This window comes from Lemur catta, chromosome 15 (genome assembly GCF_020740605.2).
Source record: "Lemur catta isolate mLemCat1 chromosome 15, mLemCat1.pri, whole genome shotgun sequence".
NCBI classification, from domain to species: Eukaryota; Metazoa; Chordata; class Mammalia; order Primates; family Lemuridae; genus Lemur; species Lemur catta.
Window position 1 is genome coordinate 30,543,371 of NC_059142.1, and position 19,659 is coordinate 30,563,029.

Genomic DNA, 19,659 nt, shown 5'->3' on the forward strand with positions numbered 1-19,659 from the left:
CCTCAAGTGATCCTCCTGCTGCAGCCTCCCAGAATGCTACGATTACAGGTGTGAGCCATCACACCTGGCCATAATTTTTAAATTAGTTGTGCATACAGTGAAATTTAAAGAGGAGAAAGTTAATGTAAAACTATGGTGGAGGTAGGATTTGGACTTAGTCTGGAAGAGTGGATTCTAGATGTGGAGAATAGGTAAGGATGAGCACAGAAGGCATAGGGAACTAGAATAACAATTAATCAATCAATTAGTCAATTAGTGAGGCAAGGCTGTTGTGAGAACAGTTAAGGAAAAGTTGAGAGACAAGGGGTAGATACACATCAATAATGAAAAGTAAAACTGAAAGGTAGGTCGGTGCTAATAGAAGACTAAGCTAAGAACTAGCAAATCTAAATGGGCAGAAAAAGCATTCTGTAGGCAGGGGAAGATATATAAAAGGAGACAGAATGTAGGAGTTAAAAGCCCAGGCTCTAGCACCACTGCCTATGTTCAAACGTTGGCTGTGCTGTGAAAAACTTGAGACCCTGGGCAACTTTCTCAACCTCCCTGTGCCTCAGTTTTCTCATCTGTAAAATGAGTTGATAAAGTTATAGTGAGTTCTTGCGAGGGTTAAATGGCTCAATTCCCTGTATAGCAGTTAGAAGAAAACCTAGCATGTATAAACTCTCAGTCAGTTGTTAGGATGATAATAATGTAATGGTCGTCTGCCTCTTGGGTAATTCTTCATTACTTCAGGATTGAAGTCAATCCAGCTTTGTACAATTGCTACTAATAGGGCACCTTTCTCTCTTAGTAGTAATGAAATTCCTTGAACCACTGGACCCTTAGAAATGTTAAAAGAAAAACTTTAGACAAATTACATTTAACACTGAATGTCAAAAATATTAACAGAATTTAATTGAGCAAAGAAAGAATCATGAATCAAGCAGTCCCCCAAACCAGAATAGGTTCAGAGAGACTCTGTGCTGTTGTGTGGTCGGAGAGGATGTATGGAAAGAAAAAGGAAAGTGATCTGTAGGAAACGGAAGTGAGGTACAGAAATAGCTGGATTGGTTTCAGCTGGGCGTTTGCCTTATTTGAACAATTAGCTCCTGTGATTGGAGAAAATTCAGTGATTGGTACAAGAGTAGGTTACCTTCACACATCTAGTTAGATTACAGTTCACCATGTACGGAGAAACCTTTAGCCTGAATTTAAAATATCTAAAGAGGCAGCTTTCGGCTAAACCTGATTTAACAGGTATCTTTAGTGAGCTTGTTTCCCAATTGGCTTCACAGAAGTAGACCCAGGCACTTCGAAAGCTCAACTCAAAATACTACTTTTCCCTGAAGCTAGGTGTGTTAGTCTGCTAGGGCTGCCACAACAAAATACCAGAGATTGGGTGGATTGAACAACTGAAATTTATTTTCTCACAGTTGTGGAAGCTCTGGAAAGTCCAAGATCAAGGTGTGTGCAGGTCTGGTTTGCAGATGACCGACCACCTTCTCACTGTGTCCCTGCATGGTCTCTTTGCTGTGCATGCACATCTCTGCTGTCTCCTTGTATATCCTAGTTTCCTCCTCTTATAAAGACACTAGTCAGATTGGGTTTGAGCCCTCCTGAACGCCCTCATATTAACCTACCAACCTCTTCAAAGGCCCTGTCTCCAAATACAGTCTCGTACTGAGGTACTGGGGGTTAGGGCTTCAATATATAAATTTTGGACACAATTCAGCCCGTAACATTAGACTAGGCCCTTTTTCCTCACTATAATATTTTCTCTATTCCCTTGTCAAGAAGAACTCTTTTTATCACCGTTATCTCATAATAAACAATTTGAAACTTTATCAAGAGAGGCAAGAGGCATATTTGCGAATGGCTCATGCATCTATCCATTCCCCAAATATGTCTTCAGCGGTTACAGTGTGCCAGGCTCTGGGCAGTGCGCAGGGACACAGCAGTGAAGAAAGCAGGCTCCCTGCCCTCGTGGAACTGACTTTCCAGTGGGGAGAGTCACAGGACACACAGCGTACACGGCAACTCTTAGAGCAGGTCAGGTGAGGACAAGTGCTGTAGAGAATAATCAAGCAGAATAACAGAGAATAGGAGCTCCCTGGGCAGGGAGGGTTAGTATTCTACAAGGGGTGGTCATGGAAAGCCTCTCTCATAAGCAATGACTTGAAGGAAGCCGGGGAACAAGCTACGCAGACAATTGGACAAGGAACTTTCCAGGCAGGCAGAACAGGAAGTACTAAGATCCTGAAACGGAAGCGGCTTACAGCAGGGGTCCCCAACCTATGGTGTGTTGTATAATTATTTCATTATATATTATAATGTAATAATAATAGAAATAAAGTGCACAATAAATGTAATGTGCTTGAATCATCCTAAAACCATTCCCCCGACCCAAGTCCATGGAGAAATTGTCTTCCATGACAATTTTTCGGTCCCTGGTGCCGAAAAAGTTGGGGACTGCTGGCTTAGAGGGTCTAAGGAGCATCAAAGCAGCTAGAGTAGAATAGGTGAGGCCGAAAGTGCTTGGAAATGAGAGGAGAGAGGTAGGTTAGCCAGTTTTCAAAGTGCCTTGCTGCCCTTGTAGGAATGTTGGCTTTACTGGAGTGAAATGGGGAATCGTCACAAGATTTTGAGTAAATGAATTACATGGTTTTACTTATATTTTAAAAGGTTTGCTCATTCATGAAGATTACTCATCTGGCAAATAAACAAAGATTCGCTCAGGTTATCTTGTTGAGAAGAGACTGGTGGAGGGGTGGTGGGGAATTCTGAGCAGGTGTACCACTTGCCGTAGTCAAGTCAAGAGGTAACAGTGGCTTGGCACAAAGTTGATGGCGGAGACAGTAAGAAAGGTTTTGCATTCTCAATATATTTTGCATGTGGAGCCACCGGGATTTTCTGTTACTCCATATGGTGCCCATACCTCCCTCTGGGTCGCTTTCAGCATCTTGACAATCAGCACTGTCAAAGTTCTGTTGCATCTGAGCATTCTCCATATCATGGAGCCAGGATTACATGTGAAACCCTTCTGTGTCCTCCCAAGTCCAATCTACACATCAGAATAAATGAACACTAACATTACATACATCCTATGTTGAAACTTGGAGAAAGATAAAGTAGGCATTTTTATTCATCTATACCCTAATCACAGGTTATAAAAAGTCCAAAGACAAAAAGAATGCAGAATGCCTCCAGATGGTCTGATACTCAGTTAAGGAAATACAGAATGTCATCATGGGTGTGAAACATTTCTAGCCAGAAAAGGGAACAAGAGCAGCAGAAAGGAAAGCAGACCAGGGAAGCGATCAAGTTTGCTATTCCCCAAAACTGAGTAACTAGCATGATGCAATTATTTCTTGTAAGGGTTCTGATTGATACTTTCAAAAACAAGCTACAAAATTGTCTTCTCTCTAATTGCTGAAGCTAAGAATTGGTGTTGCTTCCATTTTTCTTATTTAAGATGAATTCAGCCTGGTTCTACTCGTCTTTTCCTTCCCTGATTTTTGTCCATACATTCTGAGATTTTAGGTCAAGATCATTTTTATTAAGTAAACGGTATTAGTATAATGACATTACGGTAGTCCCCCCTTATCTGCAGTTTCACTTTCCATAGTTTCAGTTACCTGCAGTCAACAACAGTCTGAAAATATTAAATGGAAAATTCCAGAAATAAAATATATTATAAGTTTTAAATTGTGTGCTGTTACGGGCATTGTAATGAAATCGCACACCCAGCTCCATCCCACCTGGGACATGAATCATCCCTTTGTCCAGCAGGTCCATGCTGTATACGCTACCTGCCCACTAATCACCTAGCAGCTGGCTAGGTTATCAGATTGACTGTCACAGTATCACAGTGCTTGTGTTCAAGGAACCCTCATTTTACTTACTAATGGCCCCAAATCACAAGAGTAGTGATGCTGGCAATTCACATATGCCAACAAGAAGCCACACGGTGTTTCCTTTAAGTGAAAATGTGAAAGTTCTCAATTTAATAAGAAAAAAATCATATGCTGAGGTTGCTGAGATCTATAGTAAGAATAGATTTTCTATCTGTGAAATTGTGAAGAAGGAAAAGGAAGTTGGTGCACAGTACATACAAAGTTCAGTATTAGCCACATTTTCAGGCATCCAGTGGGGGTCTTGGAATGTATCCTCCTTGGATAAAGAGGGTGCTACTCTATTAGTATTGTCTTTATTGAAAGCTGACCAGCCCTAAGGACACTGGTTCCACAGCAGCCATATCAAATAGAGGCTGACTTTTCTTCCATATCCCTGTGGTAGGCTGGAAAATGGCCTTCCCAGAAGATATCTACATCCTAATTCCTGGAACCCATGACTGTGTTACCTTTATGGCAATTTTTGCAGATGTGATTAGAGTAAGGCTCTTGAGATGGGGGGATTATACTAGATTATCTGGGTGGGCTTAAAATGTAATCCCATGTCTTTATGAGAGGGAAGCAAAGGGAGATTTTACACACAGAGGAGAAGGCAATGTGAAGGTAGAACAGAGAGAGATTTGAAGATGCTGGCTTTGAAGATCGGAGTGATATATGACCACAGGCCCAGGAATGCCAGTAGCCATCAAAAGGTGGAAACAGCAAGGAACAGATTCTTTCCTAGGACCTCTGGAAGGAGCAGCCTTGCCAACACCTTGGATTTGGCCCCATAGTACTAATTTCTGGACTTCTGGCCTCTAGAACTGTGAAAGAATAAATTTCTGTTGTTTTAAGCCACGAAGTTTGTTACGGCAGCCACAGGAAACTAATACGCCCACATGCTTCAGGGCCTGCAGTGTAAGTAGGTGATTCATTACCCCCAAATGCTGCTTCTAAACATTTTTTTTCCTCTTTCTCCATCAAAATCCTGAGCTGAAATGCTTATGCTAGTGAAGAACATGTCATCGGATTTCACCACCAAATGCCTCTTTTTTTTTACTAGACACCTCCGCTGCTCTCTCACCAACGGCTTCAGCACTGAGCTCACTGCATTCACTTCACTGTTACTCTTTTATCCTTCTTGACCATTTCAACAACACTCTGCCTTTGCAGATTTTTTTGCTATCTCAACTTCAAAGATATGCCCTCCCCTCTCCATCAACCATACACTCGCATGGTCCTTCCTAAATCTTGTCATTGCCAATAACTTCAAGATCTCAGTTCCAATCATGCCCTTTGGAAGAACCACTTCCAATCCTCCCAGTGTGCAAACTCTAATTCTCTGTTCAGACTCTTTTTGGACCACACAGGGACCACCCTTGTACCGACTCCATGATTTGTCACAATCTCCAGCCATACCCCCCAACACACAAACCATATACCCTCATACCCCTCTTTACCCAATTTAAAGGTTTTGATCTGGTGTCAGAACCATTGTTTTGACCCTAGACATCAGTGTCCTAACACGCTTTTGCCTCCACTCTCTGTTTTGTTCACCTGATTAAACCTTCCATCTGTTTAACCAAACTGTCTGCCTACCTTGAGCTAAACATCTCACTTTAAATTCACGACAACCCGTCTCAAAGGGGAATTCCACACTGCCCAGCAATCCTACCCTGCTTCTCTAGAATAGCTGTCTTCTCTTTCCCAAGAGAAGAGAAACTACTTAAAACAACTACTTAAAAACTTCTCCTCTTTTCATTAATAAATATACCACACATTTCCCCCACTCAATCTCTACTAATGACCTTAACTCATTTTGGAGTGGGAAAAAAAAAAAAAACCCTCAGGAATCAGATGAAACAAACCTCATCTTCCCACCACCAAAGCTATTCTAAACTCACTTATTTTTTCCTCTCTCTCTCTCTCTCTCTCTCTCTCTCTCTCTCTCTCTCTCGATACAATGGAAGAATTGTTCCTGCCTCTCATTGAGACCCAGCTTTCCATGTTTACTCTGGATCTCAGCTCTGCTCAAGGAACTTGTCCCTTCAATTTTCCCTTTTCTCTCTTGTGTTGTCAATTGCCCTTTGTTCCCATGGGCTCACATAATACTTTAATATCACTCATCTAAAAACAAAAACAAAACAAAACAAAATGTCTTTCACTCTCACACTGCCCTCCAGCTACGTCCCATTTCTCTGCAATCTTTCACAGCCAAACTCTTCAAAATAATCTTTACTCACCGTCACTTCTTTCTTCCCTTCTATTCTTTTTTTTCTTTTTTTGAGACAGAGTCTCACTCTGTTGCCCGGGCTAGAGTGAGTGCCGTGGCGTCAGCCCAGCTCACAGCAACCTCAAACTCCTGGGCTCAAGCGATCCTACTGCCTCAGCCTCCCGAGTAGCTGGGACTACAGGCATGCGCCACCATGCCCGGCTAATTTTTTCTATATATATTTTTAGTTGTCCAGATAATTTCTTTCTATTTTTAGTAGAGACGGGGTCTTGCTCAGGCTGGTCTCGAACTCCTGACCTCGAGCGATCCACCCACCTTGGCCTCCCAGAGGGCTAGGATTACTGGCGTGAGCCACCGTGCCCGGCCCCCTTCTATTCTTTTCCCAACCTATATTTTCAGGGAATCTTTCCTCACCGCTCCCTCTCTACGAAAAACTCCTTTAGTTTTTAGCAAGGTCTCAAAACTAACAGTCAACTCTCTAGTCTCCCATGACTTGATCACTTCGCAGCTTTTAACCTCGCTGGCCACTTCCTTTGTTAAACCCACTGCTGTGGTTTGAATGTGTCCCCCAAGGTTCATGTGTTGGAAACTCAATGCAACAGTGTTGAGAGGTGGGTCCTTTAAGAGGTGAGTAGGTCATGAGGGCTCTGCCCTTGTGAATGGATTAATGCCGTATAGTGGCAGAGGGTTAGTTATCTCAGGAGGAGGTTCCCGATAAAAAGATGAATTCAGCCTCCTTCCCTTCTCACTCATATGTGTGTATACTCTCTCTTGCCATTTCACCTTCTGCCATGGAATTGACACAGCACGAAGGCCCTCACCAGATGCTGCTCCCTCAATCTTGCACTTCTCAGCAAGCCAAATAAATTCCCATTTGTTGTAAATTACCCAGTCTCAGGCATTCTCTTACAGCAGTACAAAATGGAAGGAAACACCCACTTCTCCCTAGAGTCCCATGATACCATGTTCCCCTCCTTTTCCTCTTACATCCCTGGCCACTTTTCTTTCTTATTTGTTAGGTCCTTCTTCTCTGTTCAATATCTAAATGTTGGAATACTCCAAGCCCTGTCCTTATCCCTCTTCTCTCCCTATCTGCACTTTCTTCCGATGTCATCTCGTCTAGTTGCATCCATTACTGTAGATACTACCTATATATTGATAACTCTAAAATGTATTGCAACACTGATTTTCTTCTAAGATCCAGACTCAAATATCCACCCCTTGGAATTCCCTTTTCAATTCTTATTGCCTTAAGAGTAGGAAGGCTGCTCACGTGCTTCACTTTTTCATATATTTTAGCCTGTGATACACACTTTATGCTTTTGGTCTCTCGATACACAAAGCCAATATTTTAGGATTCTAAAAATGGCCTTTGCTCTTTCTGCAACGCCTGGCTCTAAGTCTGTGGACTCTGGTATAAATGTACGGAAGTCTACGAAGGAGCTCAAGAATGATGAATTTGACTTTTCTGGACTGTATCTCTCCTGAGAGTCACCACCCTTAGAAATTCTGGATGATGAAGGAGAACAGAAATGGGCTTAAATAATTCTTAGCAAGGAGAGGTAGAAGCAATGCCTTAAATCTTAAAAATATTATCCCCTGTGACATCGTTTTCTGTTGTTTTATAGGTTTTCATATTTTTTCTGTGCCTTCTGAGGAATTTTACCAGGAAGATATAAAAGGCTACATCAGAGATTTCTAGCCAAGTGCTATTTTAAACTGAAGGTGTTTATTTTTTATGGAAGTAACTTTTACATACAGCAATTTTCTTTCATCTTGTGATTTTCTTTGTGGAGCAATGCATGAGAAGAAGGGGCTAAGAACCAAGCTGAGGGCTAGAAAGGGCAGGTGCCAAAAGAAAATAGAAGAAGACCTACAAGAGCTTTGTACACCTCATAGTTTGCTCCAAGCTATGTCTGGTTTTATCTACACATTAAACAGGTGGTATATTCGTTTCCTAGGACTGCTATAACAAAATACCACAGAAACAGGCAGCTATAAAACAATGAAATTTATTCTCTCACAGTTGGGGAGACTTGAAGTCTGAAATCAAGATGTCACAGGGTTAGTTCCATCTGGAGGATCCAAGGGAGAGTCTGTCCCAGGCCTGTCTTCCAGCTTGTGGTGGTTGCCAGCAACCCTTGGAGCACGTTGCTTATAGATGCGTCACTCTGACCTCAGTCTCTATCTCCCTGAATGCCCCATAGCACAGGGCATTTCATGTAGATATTTGATTTATATGAGGTTTGTCCAGAAAGTACCCATCCATTGTCAATATATTTTTCATAATACATGGCTGGATAGATCTCGTATTTCACACTGTAGAAAAGAGAGGTGGAAGGGTGAGAGGGAGAAAGGGAATGAGAGTGAGCTCATTAGAATTCCACTGCCTCTCTGAGCTTCAATTTCCCCGTTTTTAAAATGAAGTTGATAATTCTTCTTTTCATCTGAGCTCTCTATCATTGGGCATATAGTGCAGTTTCAGTATTTATCACATAAACCCCAAAGCCTAGCACCCTCGCACATGGTAAGTCCACAATTCATGTTCGTAATAGAAGGAATGAGTATGCCCTGACTACCTCAAGGGGCTGTTCTGAAATGCAGCTTGTTATTGTTATTACTTATGGCACCTTGTCCTGCTAATTGATAATAGCCATCCCAGTTTGCATATTGCCAAGTTTTTTCTTTTTTTAAGCAGCCCATACTTTGGCCACTAGATGGCACAAGAGGAAAGATAGCAAAAGAAGGAACGGTGCGCTAGGTTGGCTGCAATGTGAATGAAGCAGCCATCCGAGTTAATTGAGTTAATTAAGTAACACAAGCCGCCAGCATTTCACAGAAGACATTGCAGGGAAGCAAAGCTTTCATGAGACTGGACTTAAAATGAACTTTGAGCACGGGTCAACACAGAGACAAAAAACTCTCTGCAAATAGTAATAAGATACTGGAACCCAAAACAATAGCCTTGAACAAAACATTCTGGGACACCACAGATATCAGCAGAACTGGGCCATTCCAAGAAGAGAGCCCAAACCGGATCAACCACCATGATTAAGGGTTATCACCATTGCATGGAGAAACCTCGATCCGATGTGAAAATTCCACTCAATAGAGCAGAGTTGTTGCACAATTTTTGGTTTAATTTAATGTGGACTCCTTTCAGACTCAATTTTAACAAATCCTTGTGTCATCTATTTACAATCACCAAAGAACTCCCTTAAATATTGTTACATGGAGGCACCTGGGCTATATAGAATCAGTTTACTATAGAAGTCACAAATCTAGGGTCCAAAGTGGGCAGAAGAAAGTAATCATCTGGTGCATAATGCTGCTTTTTAAAGCCTGGCTTCAGTCTGGTGCATTGCATGTGACTTACAGATGCAGCAGACAACTCCATTTGCTGTGTGATTCCGTGCTTACCAAGAAACTTTACAATTATAAATGGACTTTTTCCATAGATCTGCCTCCAGGAAGAAAAAACTATGTCCTTTCAAGCATAAGCACTCCCAACTTTGTGACAATTGTATTTTTCACAGTAGTTTAATACATTGGTATTCTGTTTCTAACATCAGTCTCCTGTGAGTTTGGTAAATGTGGATTGTAACCTGGAAAAGGACTTCCTCTTGACAAAATTAATTTTCTGAATCTGTTGGACTTAAAAGCTTGGACAGTGTTAATTCTGCATTGAATGCCTCCCATGATATTTCTTGGCAGACAACCAAGGCCCTGGTGACCACATAGTGACCCCTTTCCTTCATATTCTTCTTTCATACTTTTATGTTCATGATTCTTTATCCCTAGTTGCATATCAAAGTTATCCATGAAGATTTTTATTAATGCAGATTCCCAGACTCTAGCCCCAGAGATTCTAACTCAATAGACCTAGCATTAATCTAGGTATCTGTAGTCATAAGAAGCTCAATTGATTCCAGTGAAGCTGGCCCTAAATCTATGGTGTTTGAGACCCATTCATCTTCTTGAATATAATTCCACAGGTTAGTCCAGGACCACAAAATCATGGAAAATATTATTTGGAACAAGGTCTCCAGATGAATAAGAACCCCTTTCTATAGCATCCCCAAACCCTCGGGATCCCATGGAAGCTGGGGCATAAAGGGGCCTGGCAGGAAGCTGCTAGCCCATTAAAGCTTAATAACGCTAAGAAACCAGCAGACCTCTGGCCTTTAATGAGGACTATCAAAAGAGTCCCATTAGCTATTGTAGAAATGGCTACTGATGCCATGTCAGGCTGAAAATGCATGTATGAAACCAAATCCAGATACACAATTGGTGGGACCCAGTGAAAAATTTTAAAATTAAGAATTTCAAGATGGTGACAACAGAGCATGCAACCAAGAGTGGGGCCCTTCTGAGCAAGGGGTCTTGTGCAACTGCACAGGTCGCATACCCATGAAGTTGGCCCCATACAGGACTACTGGGACAAGACTATAACTGAGGCAGGGTAATGACTTGTAAGTCAAGGAATAACTTTATTCTGATCTATATCTGAACTTCTGTCAATTTGCCTGTCTTCCTGTATCCACACAGCAGCCAAGGGGATTTCTTTAACATGCAAGTTCGATCATGTCACTACCTTGCACAACACCATTCAATAGCATCCTATTGCTCTGGGATCGAGTCTAAAGTCCCTAGTGTGGCCCACAAGTGCCTGTGTGATCTGGCCCCTTCCCACCTCTCTCACCGTGAGCTCCCATTCTCTGTCCATGCTCTGGTCATGCTGCCCTTGTTTCAAGTCCTGAAATTTTCCAGGCTTCTTTCTGCTCAGGTCTTCACATATGCTGTTCTCTATGGCCTCTGTGGCTAGAAGAATCTTCCCTACCTCTCCTCACTTAGCTAAATTCCAATTATCCTTCAGGTCATAGGTTAAATGTTGCTTCCTCATGGAAGTTTTTTTTAGACCTACATTGAGATACTCTCCCCTATTACCCTCTATTGGTCCTTTATAAACTGATTTCCACTGTTTTTAAGTGGTGGCTTGTGCAAAGATTTAACAGCTGTCTTTCCGAAATGTTTTTCTGTCTTATCATTGCCATATCCCCATGGCTTAGCACAGTGCCTGAAACACGGGAGGTGCCCAAAAGTATTTTTGAATTAATGAATGAAAAAATAACAACAAATGAAGAAAGTGTGAAAATATCAGGTGCTGGTATCTTCATCTTGTTAAAGAAACACATCCACTTCCAAAGCCCACTGATCTGACCACTCAAATTATGCCATACTTGGTATTAAACTTCCCTTATATAAAAATAACCATACTTCACAATTTGTCCAGGACAATCTGGTTTTTTAACTGTTGTCTTGGTGTGCTTGTTAATAGCACTGATTTTTGGCTCACCAAACCGCCTGTCTAGACAATGAATGATATAAACTCTCTACTTATATACCATAATTCCATAACACGCGAACCATCTCTCTCTTGCTCTTTTTCTCTCTTTGTAGGTGAATTGAAGAGAAACAGCTTCTATGTTTTTGTGGCTGTGGTATTAGCAGAAAGAGCTTAAGTTATTAAACCGAGCAGCTTTAATCCTAGAGGTCTCCCGGAGCAGTGGGGATTAATGTATTTTTACTCCAGAGCCAATGTAGCTATTCCAATGAGCTAGGGTTTGCTCCCTGCAATGCCCAAACTGTCCCCAGCCGCCTGTCTGTAGACCCACCTCCCTTCTGTGACAGAGGTGATGGAGTTCTACCTGGAGATCGACCCTGTCACCTTGAACCTGATCATCCTAGTTGCGAGCTACGTCATCTTGCTCCTGGTTTTCCTTATCTCCTGTGTGCTGTACGACTGCCGAGGCAAGGACCCCAGCAAGGAGTACGCTCCTGAGGCCACTCTCGATGCCCAGCCCTCCATCCACCTGGTGGTGATGCAGCAAAGTGCTCCTGGGGCCCACTGGGCAAGGGGGTCTGGTCTTCATCTGGGGGATCGTGCTCTGCTAGGGAAGAAAAGCACCATGGTGTGAGGCTGACGGAGGACGTTGGGGAGAGACCACCAGACAGACTTTCAATAGAGAACAAACCATTCCCTGTTATGGCTCCAATTCTCTCAGCACATAGGTGCTGCCTGGCTAAGGAACTGGGACCTCTGTCTTACTTGCTGCTTTCTCATCACCCTCTTTGTGGATAAAGCAACTGTTTAAGGTAAGAAGCTCAGAGTGGTCTTTGGTCAAATTCTCCAAAGGCAAAATGCCAGTAATACTATTGTATAGTGAAGCTGGTGATTGCTACATTCCTGATGATGCTGTCCTTGCAACTTGTAGGAGAGATTGACTTTGGGGCAAGAATAAAAAGAAGAGAATGCAGTTTTGTGTGTGTGTGTGTGTGTGTGTGTGTGTGTGTGTGTGTGTGTGTGTGTGTAATGAGGAATGAAACTAATGTAAACCTATCCTGTACTTCGCAAATCCTTTCTTTTCAAGCCAGCCACATTGAACTTGTCCAGACTTGAGAATGTTATTATTTCTGTACATACCAGCTCTGCAAATTCTATTCCCCACTGTGAGTCAGTGTGAGGAACACAGTCATTGCAGAGCATGCAATTAAAACAGCAAAGTTTGGTTGCCCAGGTTCAAACCCTGCCTCCTCCATTTATTAGCTGCGTGACCATGGTGAAGTTGAGCCACTTCTTTGTGCCTCAGGGCTAGGGATAGACTTGCAAGCTGTTTTTGCTATTTAAATGAGTTAATGCACTGAGAGCACTTGAAGCTGCTTGACACACAGCATTAGCTTTATGACGATCACTGGTATTATTCTCTTCCATATGTCTCATCAGGAAGTCTAATCTCCAGCCTTCAAATATGACCTGATCCAATAGAAAGTTACTGAAGACTCATTAAAAAATTCTCAGTTCCCACAGCTTAGAGTTTCAGCCCCCCAGAATACTGCTTGCTCTCCTCTCATTCTCTTTGTTGGCTGTTGAATTATCAAATTGTTCCCCTTTTCATTCATGCATTTCTACCATTTTGACATATTATCTCATTTTGTGTTTTTTTATTGACTCTCCTTCCCTGAGCTCAGAGCAACTTAGATAGTTACTTAGTGATTTACTGGGCCCCTTCTTCCATCAAGACCTGTATGGAAATACAAAAAAATGAAGCGTCATGACCCTTGCCCTCTGGTCTTTGCTTCCTAACAGAAGGAAGAGGAGCTGGGGCATGACTCAGACAAAGCAGACGAGAAAGCATGGCAGATGCCCTGCTAGAAGTCTAGACAGGGTGCAGGAGTCCACAGACACACGAGTGCCTAGCACACAGAAGGGGCTCAGGGAACATTTAAATAATGTCGAATGCCAATTTTATCTCAGACTCAGGCACCAAAGATCGGATGATTTATCTTGAAGGATAAGTGGCTATTTCTTAGGAGGACAAAATTATGTTGGGGGCTTGGAGGGTAGGATAGGAGGTGGCATTTTGGATAGAAGAAATAACAAAACCAAAGCTTTGGAACAAGAATTATAGAGTTCATTGATTAGGAGAGTCTCATGGTGGCTTCCAGCCTGCAAAGAAAAAGTGAGAAATTAAATTTCAATTTTTCCTGTAGAAAACTGAGGAGGAGCCTGCCCTGCCAGCTTCAACAACGAGCATTGTTTTGCCTTTGGATTGCTAGATAACTATAACAAATATGAAGATAATCCCAGTTACTTTGTTTGCAACTTTTAACATTTATTTTAATTTTGTTCTAATTTTATCAAAAAATCATATTTTCTCCTAAATATAAAAATTATATTGAAATTTTTTCAGAAAACTTTTTTTCCTTTTATGGTCAAGAAGCCATCTTCACTTTTATAATAAAAATGTAAAATGGGCCAGATGTGGGGGCTCAAACCTAGGACTTTGGGAGGCCGAGGCAGGAGGATTGCTTGAGGCAAGGAGTTCAAGACCTGCCTGAGCAAGAGCGAGACTCCATCTCTACAAAAAATAGAAAAATTAGCCAGGCGTGATGACACGTGTCTGTAGTCCCAGCTACTCAAGAGGCTGAGTCAGAAGGATCGCTTGAGCCCAGGGTTTTGAGGTTGCTGTGAGCTAGGCTGATGCCACAGCACTCTAGCCGTGGCAACAGAGCAAGACCCTGTCTCCAAAAAAAAAAAATTAAATTAATGGGGAAATACAGTAACTGTACAGACAGCTTCTAAGAACTGGCCTTTTCCACAGCATGAGCTTCACCTAAACTAACCTTATTTCCTTCCCCTGTTATGAGAATATATAGATGAGTGGAGACAAAATATATTAGTGTAGAAAAAGAAAAATTCAGCAGACCACAAGAAAGTAATGATAACAGTAATTGCTAATCTAGCTTTTTGAGTGGAATAGAAAATGTTCAACATTTCTAATATTAAAGTTAAGGATATGAAGTAAATATTCATTCAAAAATTTTTAAAATACAAATATTTTCAGTTATGTTTCAATTTCATATTGGGGCCAATTAAAGAGGAAATACTAACAGAGATGGAGGATAGGAAAATAAATTCTAAGAGAAAGAAGAAGAAGAACAAAAAAACCAAATAATAATAGTAATAATAACAACATCAACAGATAAGGGGAACAGATATAAAGTCAGGGGAGAGAAAGAAGAAAAGAAGGAAAGTAAAAATATTCTAAGGTGAATGTTGGAATAGACGGTATTGAGCTATTCCAAGTCTCTGGTCACTTGATTTGTGGTTCATTCAACTTGTATTCTTCAAGAAACAACCACCTTCTCAGCATGTAAAACAATCTTCTCTGTATAGCATGTGCTCTTAGAATTTTGTAAGAACTAGAAGTGTCTTTAAGAATCTTACTGGCGAGATAATCTTACTGGTGAGGAAATAAGGCCAGAAGGTATCGTGATTTTCCCAAGAGTATTTGGCCTCAGAGCTGGGGCTAAGGTCCTCTTATCCTCTTTTTCCTGTTTTTTATCCCCACCCTCTGCCAAGTGCTCTTTCTACAGCATAATCTCTTTACTTGGTTGTATTTTAAACTCTCATGAGGGGCTTCTTACTTTTAAGTAAAGCTTTATTTCCTAATGGTAGTTGCACAGCTGTGAAGTTCTAACTAATGTTTTAAAACTTTGCAATCAGAACCTGGTGATGGAATGGAGTGCTTAGCTAGAACCAAGAGGTTCCTTTGACATTCAAATATTTCCTTATTTTTGTTTCCCTATGGGATTAGGATTCCCTATTCCACCTTATTTTAACTCATTATTCTTCCATCATGCATAATTTATATTAAAGCAAATACAATATTTTGTCCTAATTTGGATGATAGTCTTGGGAAAGACACAAACAAAATTCTTCCAAGATGAGGGAAGGGAGGGAGGTGGGTATTTATCAAGAATCAGCTACATGGCAGATACTTTTTATTCATGACATCATTTTATCCTCGTACTCCCCTACGAGGTAGACAAACACTCCTAAAACTAGTTTAAAGGTAGGGAAACAGGCTCCTAAGAGAGCTGGAGTTTGCACAAAGCCACACAGCTGGTCCACATGAGAGTCAGGATTTGAACTCAATTCTAGATGTGTCATGTCTGCTGTCAATTTTTGTCAAAGCTACTAAAGAACAACAGCAAGCCCATGTTTGCTCTGCCTAGCCTATCTCCCTCCCTTGCTAGGATTGCATACCTAGGAAGTTCTCAATAAACATCTGTTAAATGATCTAGTTAGCTTTCAGATTTTCTCCTCTGAATCAAATGGCCATAGTTTCCCTCAGAGGAAAAATAAATGATTGTGATTTAGTCAGAATCTTATCTTCTGATGTTCTGGAAGTCTCTGGGGTGGAGTGGACTAAGCCTGGACTTTGTACCAGAAAAAGCCAAGCTCCATTCCCCTTATCTGCTATCTAGACTATTGTGCATCACTTAACTTCCTAAGCCTTTTTCCTCAACTAATAAAATGGATATAATGTTCATGTTGACGAGAGTGAGAATAATATACAAAAAGTATCTGGCATATAGTAGTATTCCAACAAAATGAGAGCCACTACTCTTATCCCAGCAGATGAGGTGAAGATGCTTAGAGAAGAACCTCTCCACCTGGAGGCTGGAGATGGCTCAGGCCAGTTCAGGCGCAGTGACGGGAGTGTCGAGAGGAAGGGGCACGAGGCTGGAGAGCTGCCACATGCGGTAGAAATTTGGAGAGTGGAGAACGTGTCTGTTATGAGTTGAATTTTTCCCCCCAAAATTCACATGCTGAAGTTCTTGCCCATATTATCTCAGAATGTGACCTTATATTGAAATAGTGTCATTCCTGGTATAATAAGTTAATATGAGGTCATACTGGAGAAGAGTGAGCCCCTCATCCAATATGACTGGTGTCCTTATAAACAGGGGAAATTTGGACACAGATAGGCACATAGGGACACCACCATGTGAAGACGGGAGTTATGCAAGCACAAGCCAAGCCAAGGAACTGCCAGTATATAGGAGAAAGGTGTGAAACAGATCTGTCCCTGTGCCTCCTACACCTTCAGAGGAAGCTCCACCCTGCTGACACCTGTGTCTCAGACTTTTGGCCTCCAGAAGTGTGAGACAATAAACTTCTGTGTTTAAGCTACTCTGTTGGTGGCACTTTGTTAGGACAGCCTTGATAAACTAATTCAGTGACTAAAGGGATTGCTTTGGATGTGTGACGGATTGCTTGACATTTCAAAGCTTTTCAGGGTCAGTTACATGATTCTATTGGATGTGACACCATGCTGAGTTGGAGTCTTGGGGAAGAGCTAGGAGGCCAAACTTAGAGTCACCTGGAAAATAGACCCTGCACAAGCAGAGTGATCATTTGTTGTGTTTTTAAGGAAGGTAGAATAATGGGAGAAAAGTCTTTAGGAGAAAAATGTGCTTATGGTTTTGCAAGATGAAATTTAAGGGATAATTGAGAGGAATAGGAGTAAGAAACTTTCAGTTCCATAAAAAAGGGCAAGGGACAAATCACAAAGAAAAGATATTAGGGAGTTCAAGTGCAAAGCTATTTGGTTGAAGACAAAAAGCTCAGAACTAGCCTTAAAGTATCCAACTCGCTTTAGATACCCCATAAATACTTCAAAAGCCACTCAGTGATTGCCAGCCACCTCATTTAATCTTCCTGAAGATTTGTGAGGGGAAGCAACCATTATTCTTATTCTAGAGACAAGCGAGTTTCAGATTATCCTGCATAAACCTTTAGGTCGACGGGATAGGATTAGTAGAATCCAGGGATCCTGACTGTTAGTCTTGAGCTTGCACTGTAACTCCATAGCTGCCCAGAATCCACGCTGAGAAACAGAATGATTCAGCTGGGGCAGAAAGGTCATGCTTTCGTGATTTGTTTCTCCCTGCCTCTACTTTTGGGGAGCACAGAATAACACGATCCTCTTGATTAGCACGAAAATCCCTGAGAACTGGAGGATGGACCCAGTCCACTATTGCTCAAGAATAACAAGTACAGTCTATTTCTCATTACTTCATCTTTCCTGAGAACACCAGGGGTTGAGATACAGAAAATAAGAGAGGATTTATTATCTAGCTCTGTTGTAACCGTCCATTGCGACTTTGACTTTCTTGGGCTGCCAGTGTTCCAGATATGGGTGTTGTGACACCAGGATTAAGAAAGATCTTATCTGTTTCTTATCCTCCCAAGATAGTGGGAAGTAAATATCTGTCTGTGCATTTTTTTTTTTTTCTCAAGGCTTCTCTGTATCCAGCCATTATTTAATTAAACACCAGCCATACGCTGGGATCTGTTGGTTTTCTGTTTGGCACATCTCCAGCCTGGTGTCCTCAACTGCAATCTGAATTGGCAGGCATACAATGTGAAGCTCTGGAGACACTACAAAAAAGGGAACTTGGTTTGGAAGGATGACGGGAAGCAAGGGAGAGAAAAGTGTCCTGCTGCAAGGGAAGGCTTAGCATTACCCAAGAGTGGCTTTGTGGAAACGTGGCAGTGGAATTTGGAATCTGGAGTGTTTGTCAAAATTGATAAAGATGTTCTTATCCTAGAAATTTATCAGTGAGAAGCTGTTTGCCCTTGGGAAGGGAGAAAAACTAATATTATAATAGAATTTTGGAGGAAAACATATATGCAGCAGTCATTATACATATGCTCAGGAGGAAAACCAGAAGATCCAGAAAAGGAAACAATTGATTTCTGAAATGTCTGCAAGACTGAATTTGACAACTTTCACCATCAGGAAGGTCTCCCCTATATTTAAGCTAAATCTCTGCTCTTGAACTCTACGTTTATATTCTCTCATTTACCCATTATTGGTTTTATAAAGAAGCACTGTTTATACGGTGATTTGTATAATATAAACAAATCTCATGAAAGAATCCAATCAGATTAGATCACAAGGTGTAGTAAGTTATGGTTGTAACAGTGGTTCAAAACCATGTGGTCATAGCATACCGGTGAATCACCACCAGCTGTGAAGTGTGTTGCACATAGTTTGTTACTAATAATAAATTACCCAAGTTTATGAATGATTTACCTATTTTTATGTGGAAGGTAAATTGAAGGTTATTCCCATCGTAATGTCATTCTCAGTTCTGTGTACTCCAGTTTTGATGCTTGTGTAGCACAGCTACGAGTGGAAGTACAGTTAATGTGGAAAGAATTGCATATGCCTATGGACCACTCATCAATATGTGTAAAGCCCCTACTTTGTACAGACTCTGTGCAAGGCCCCAGGGATACATCAGTGCACACGACAGACAGACTGGAGTTCTGTCCTCATGAAGTTTACCAAGTAGCAGGAAAAACTATACTAAACACTTTGCATACATTGCCTGAATCTTCACTATGACCCTGAGAGGTAGTATCATTTTCCCAATTTTATACATTTGAGGCAACTGGAATACTAATGCCCATTCTCTAAACCAGTGGCCCCCAAATGCCTTTGAGCATGCCTTCCTATTAGTGAAGAAAATCTTAGTACTCATCCCTGTGTGTGTGTATACTTAAAGAAGTCTACATTTATATATACGTATATATTATATATACATATATGCATATTCTTATAAATTATATGTACACTATAGGAATCTTCTTGTACCCCTCACTTTGGAGGCTGGCTGTATAGCACTCTACCATTATCACCTCGGGTTTTGTCTATGTGTAACAAATAATCTACCTCCAATCTTCCCCCACCTAACCTTGGGTTTTGCTGTAGATTAATGGGGTAGGGAACCCTAAGAACTTGATCTAGGAAATTTTTTTTTTTTTTTTTTGAGACAGTCTCACTTTGTTGCCAGGGCTAGAGTGAGTGCTGTGGCATCAGCCTAGCTCACAGCAACCTCAAACTCCTGGGCTTAAGCGATCCTCCTGCCCCAGCCTCCCGAGTAGCTGGGACTACAGGCACGTGCCACCATGCCCGGCTAATTTTTTTTTATATATATATTTTTAGTTGTTCAGATAATTTTTTTATTTCTATTTTTAGTAGAGACGGGGTCTCGCTCAGGCTGGTCTCGAACTCCTGACCTCCAGTGATCCACCCACCTCGGCCTCCCAGAGGGCTAGGAATTCAGGCGTGAGCCACCTCGCCCGGCCGGAAATATTTTTTAAAAATAAAAACCAGTAATTTTCAAGTTTGGACTAGG

General features: G+C 41.5%; 1 protein-coding gene across 1 annotated transcript; it reads left to right on the plus strand.

The window, feature by feature from the left end:
- The first annotated feature begins 11,798 nt into the window (after positions 1–11,798).
- On the plus strand, positions 11,799–12,080 carry SMIM36 (small integral membrane protein 36). The gene has a single exon (XM_045525266.1). The coding sequence runs from the start codon at positions 11,799–11,801 to the stop codon at positions 12,078–12,080; it is 282 nt and encodes a 93-aa protein (XP_045381222.1).
- The last annotated feature ends 7,579 nt before the right edge of the window (positions 12,081–19,659 follow it).

What these genes read in the sequence shown, in the direction of transcription:
- SMIM36 (XM_045525266.1), top strand. Translation starts at nt 11,799, where the DNA reads ATGGAGTTCTACCTGGAGATCGACCCTGTCACCTTGAACCTGATCATC.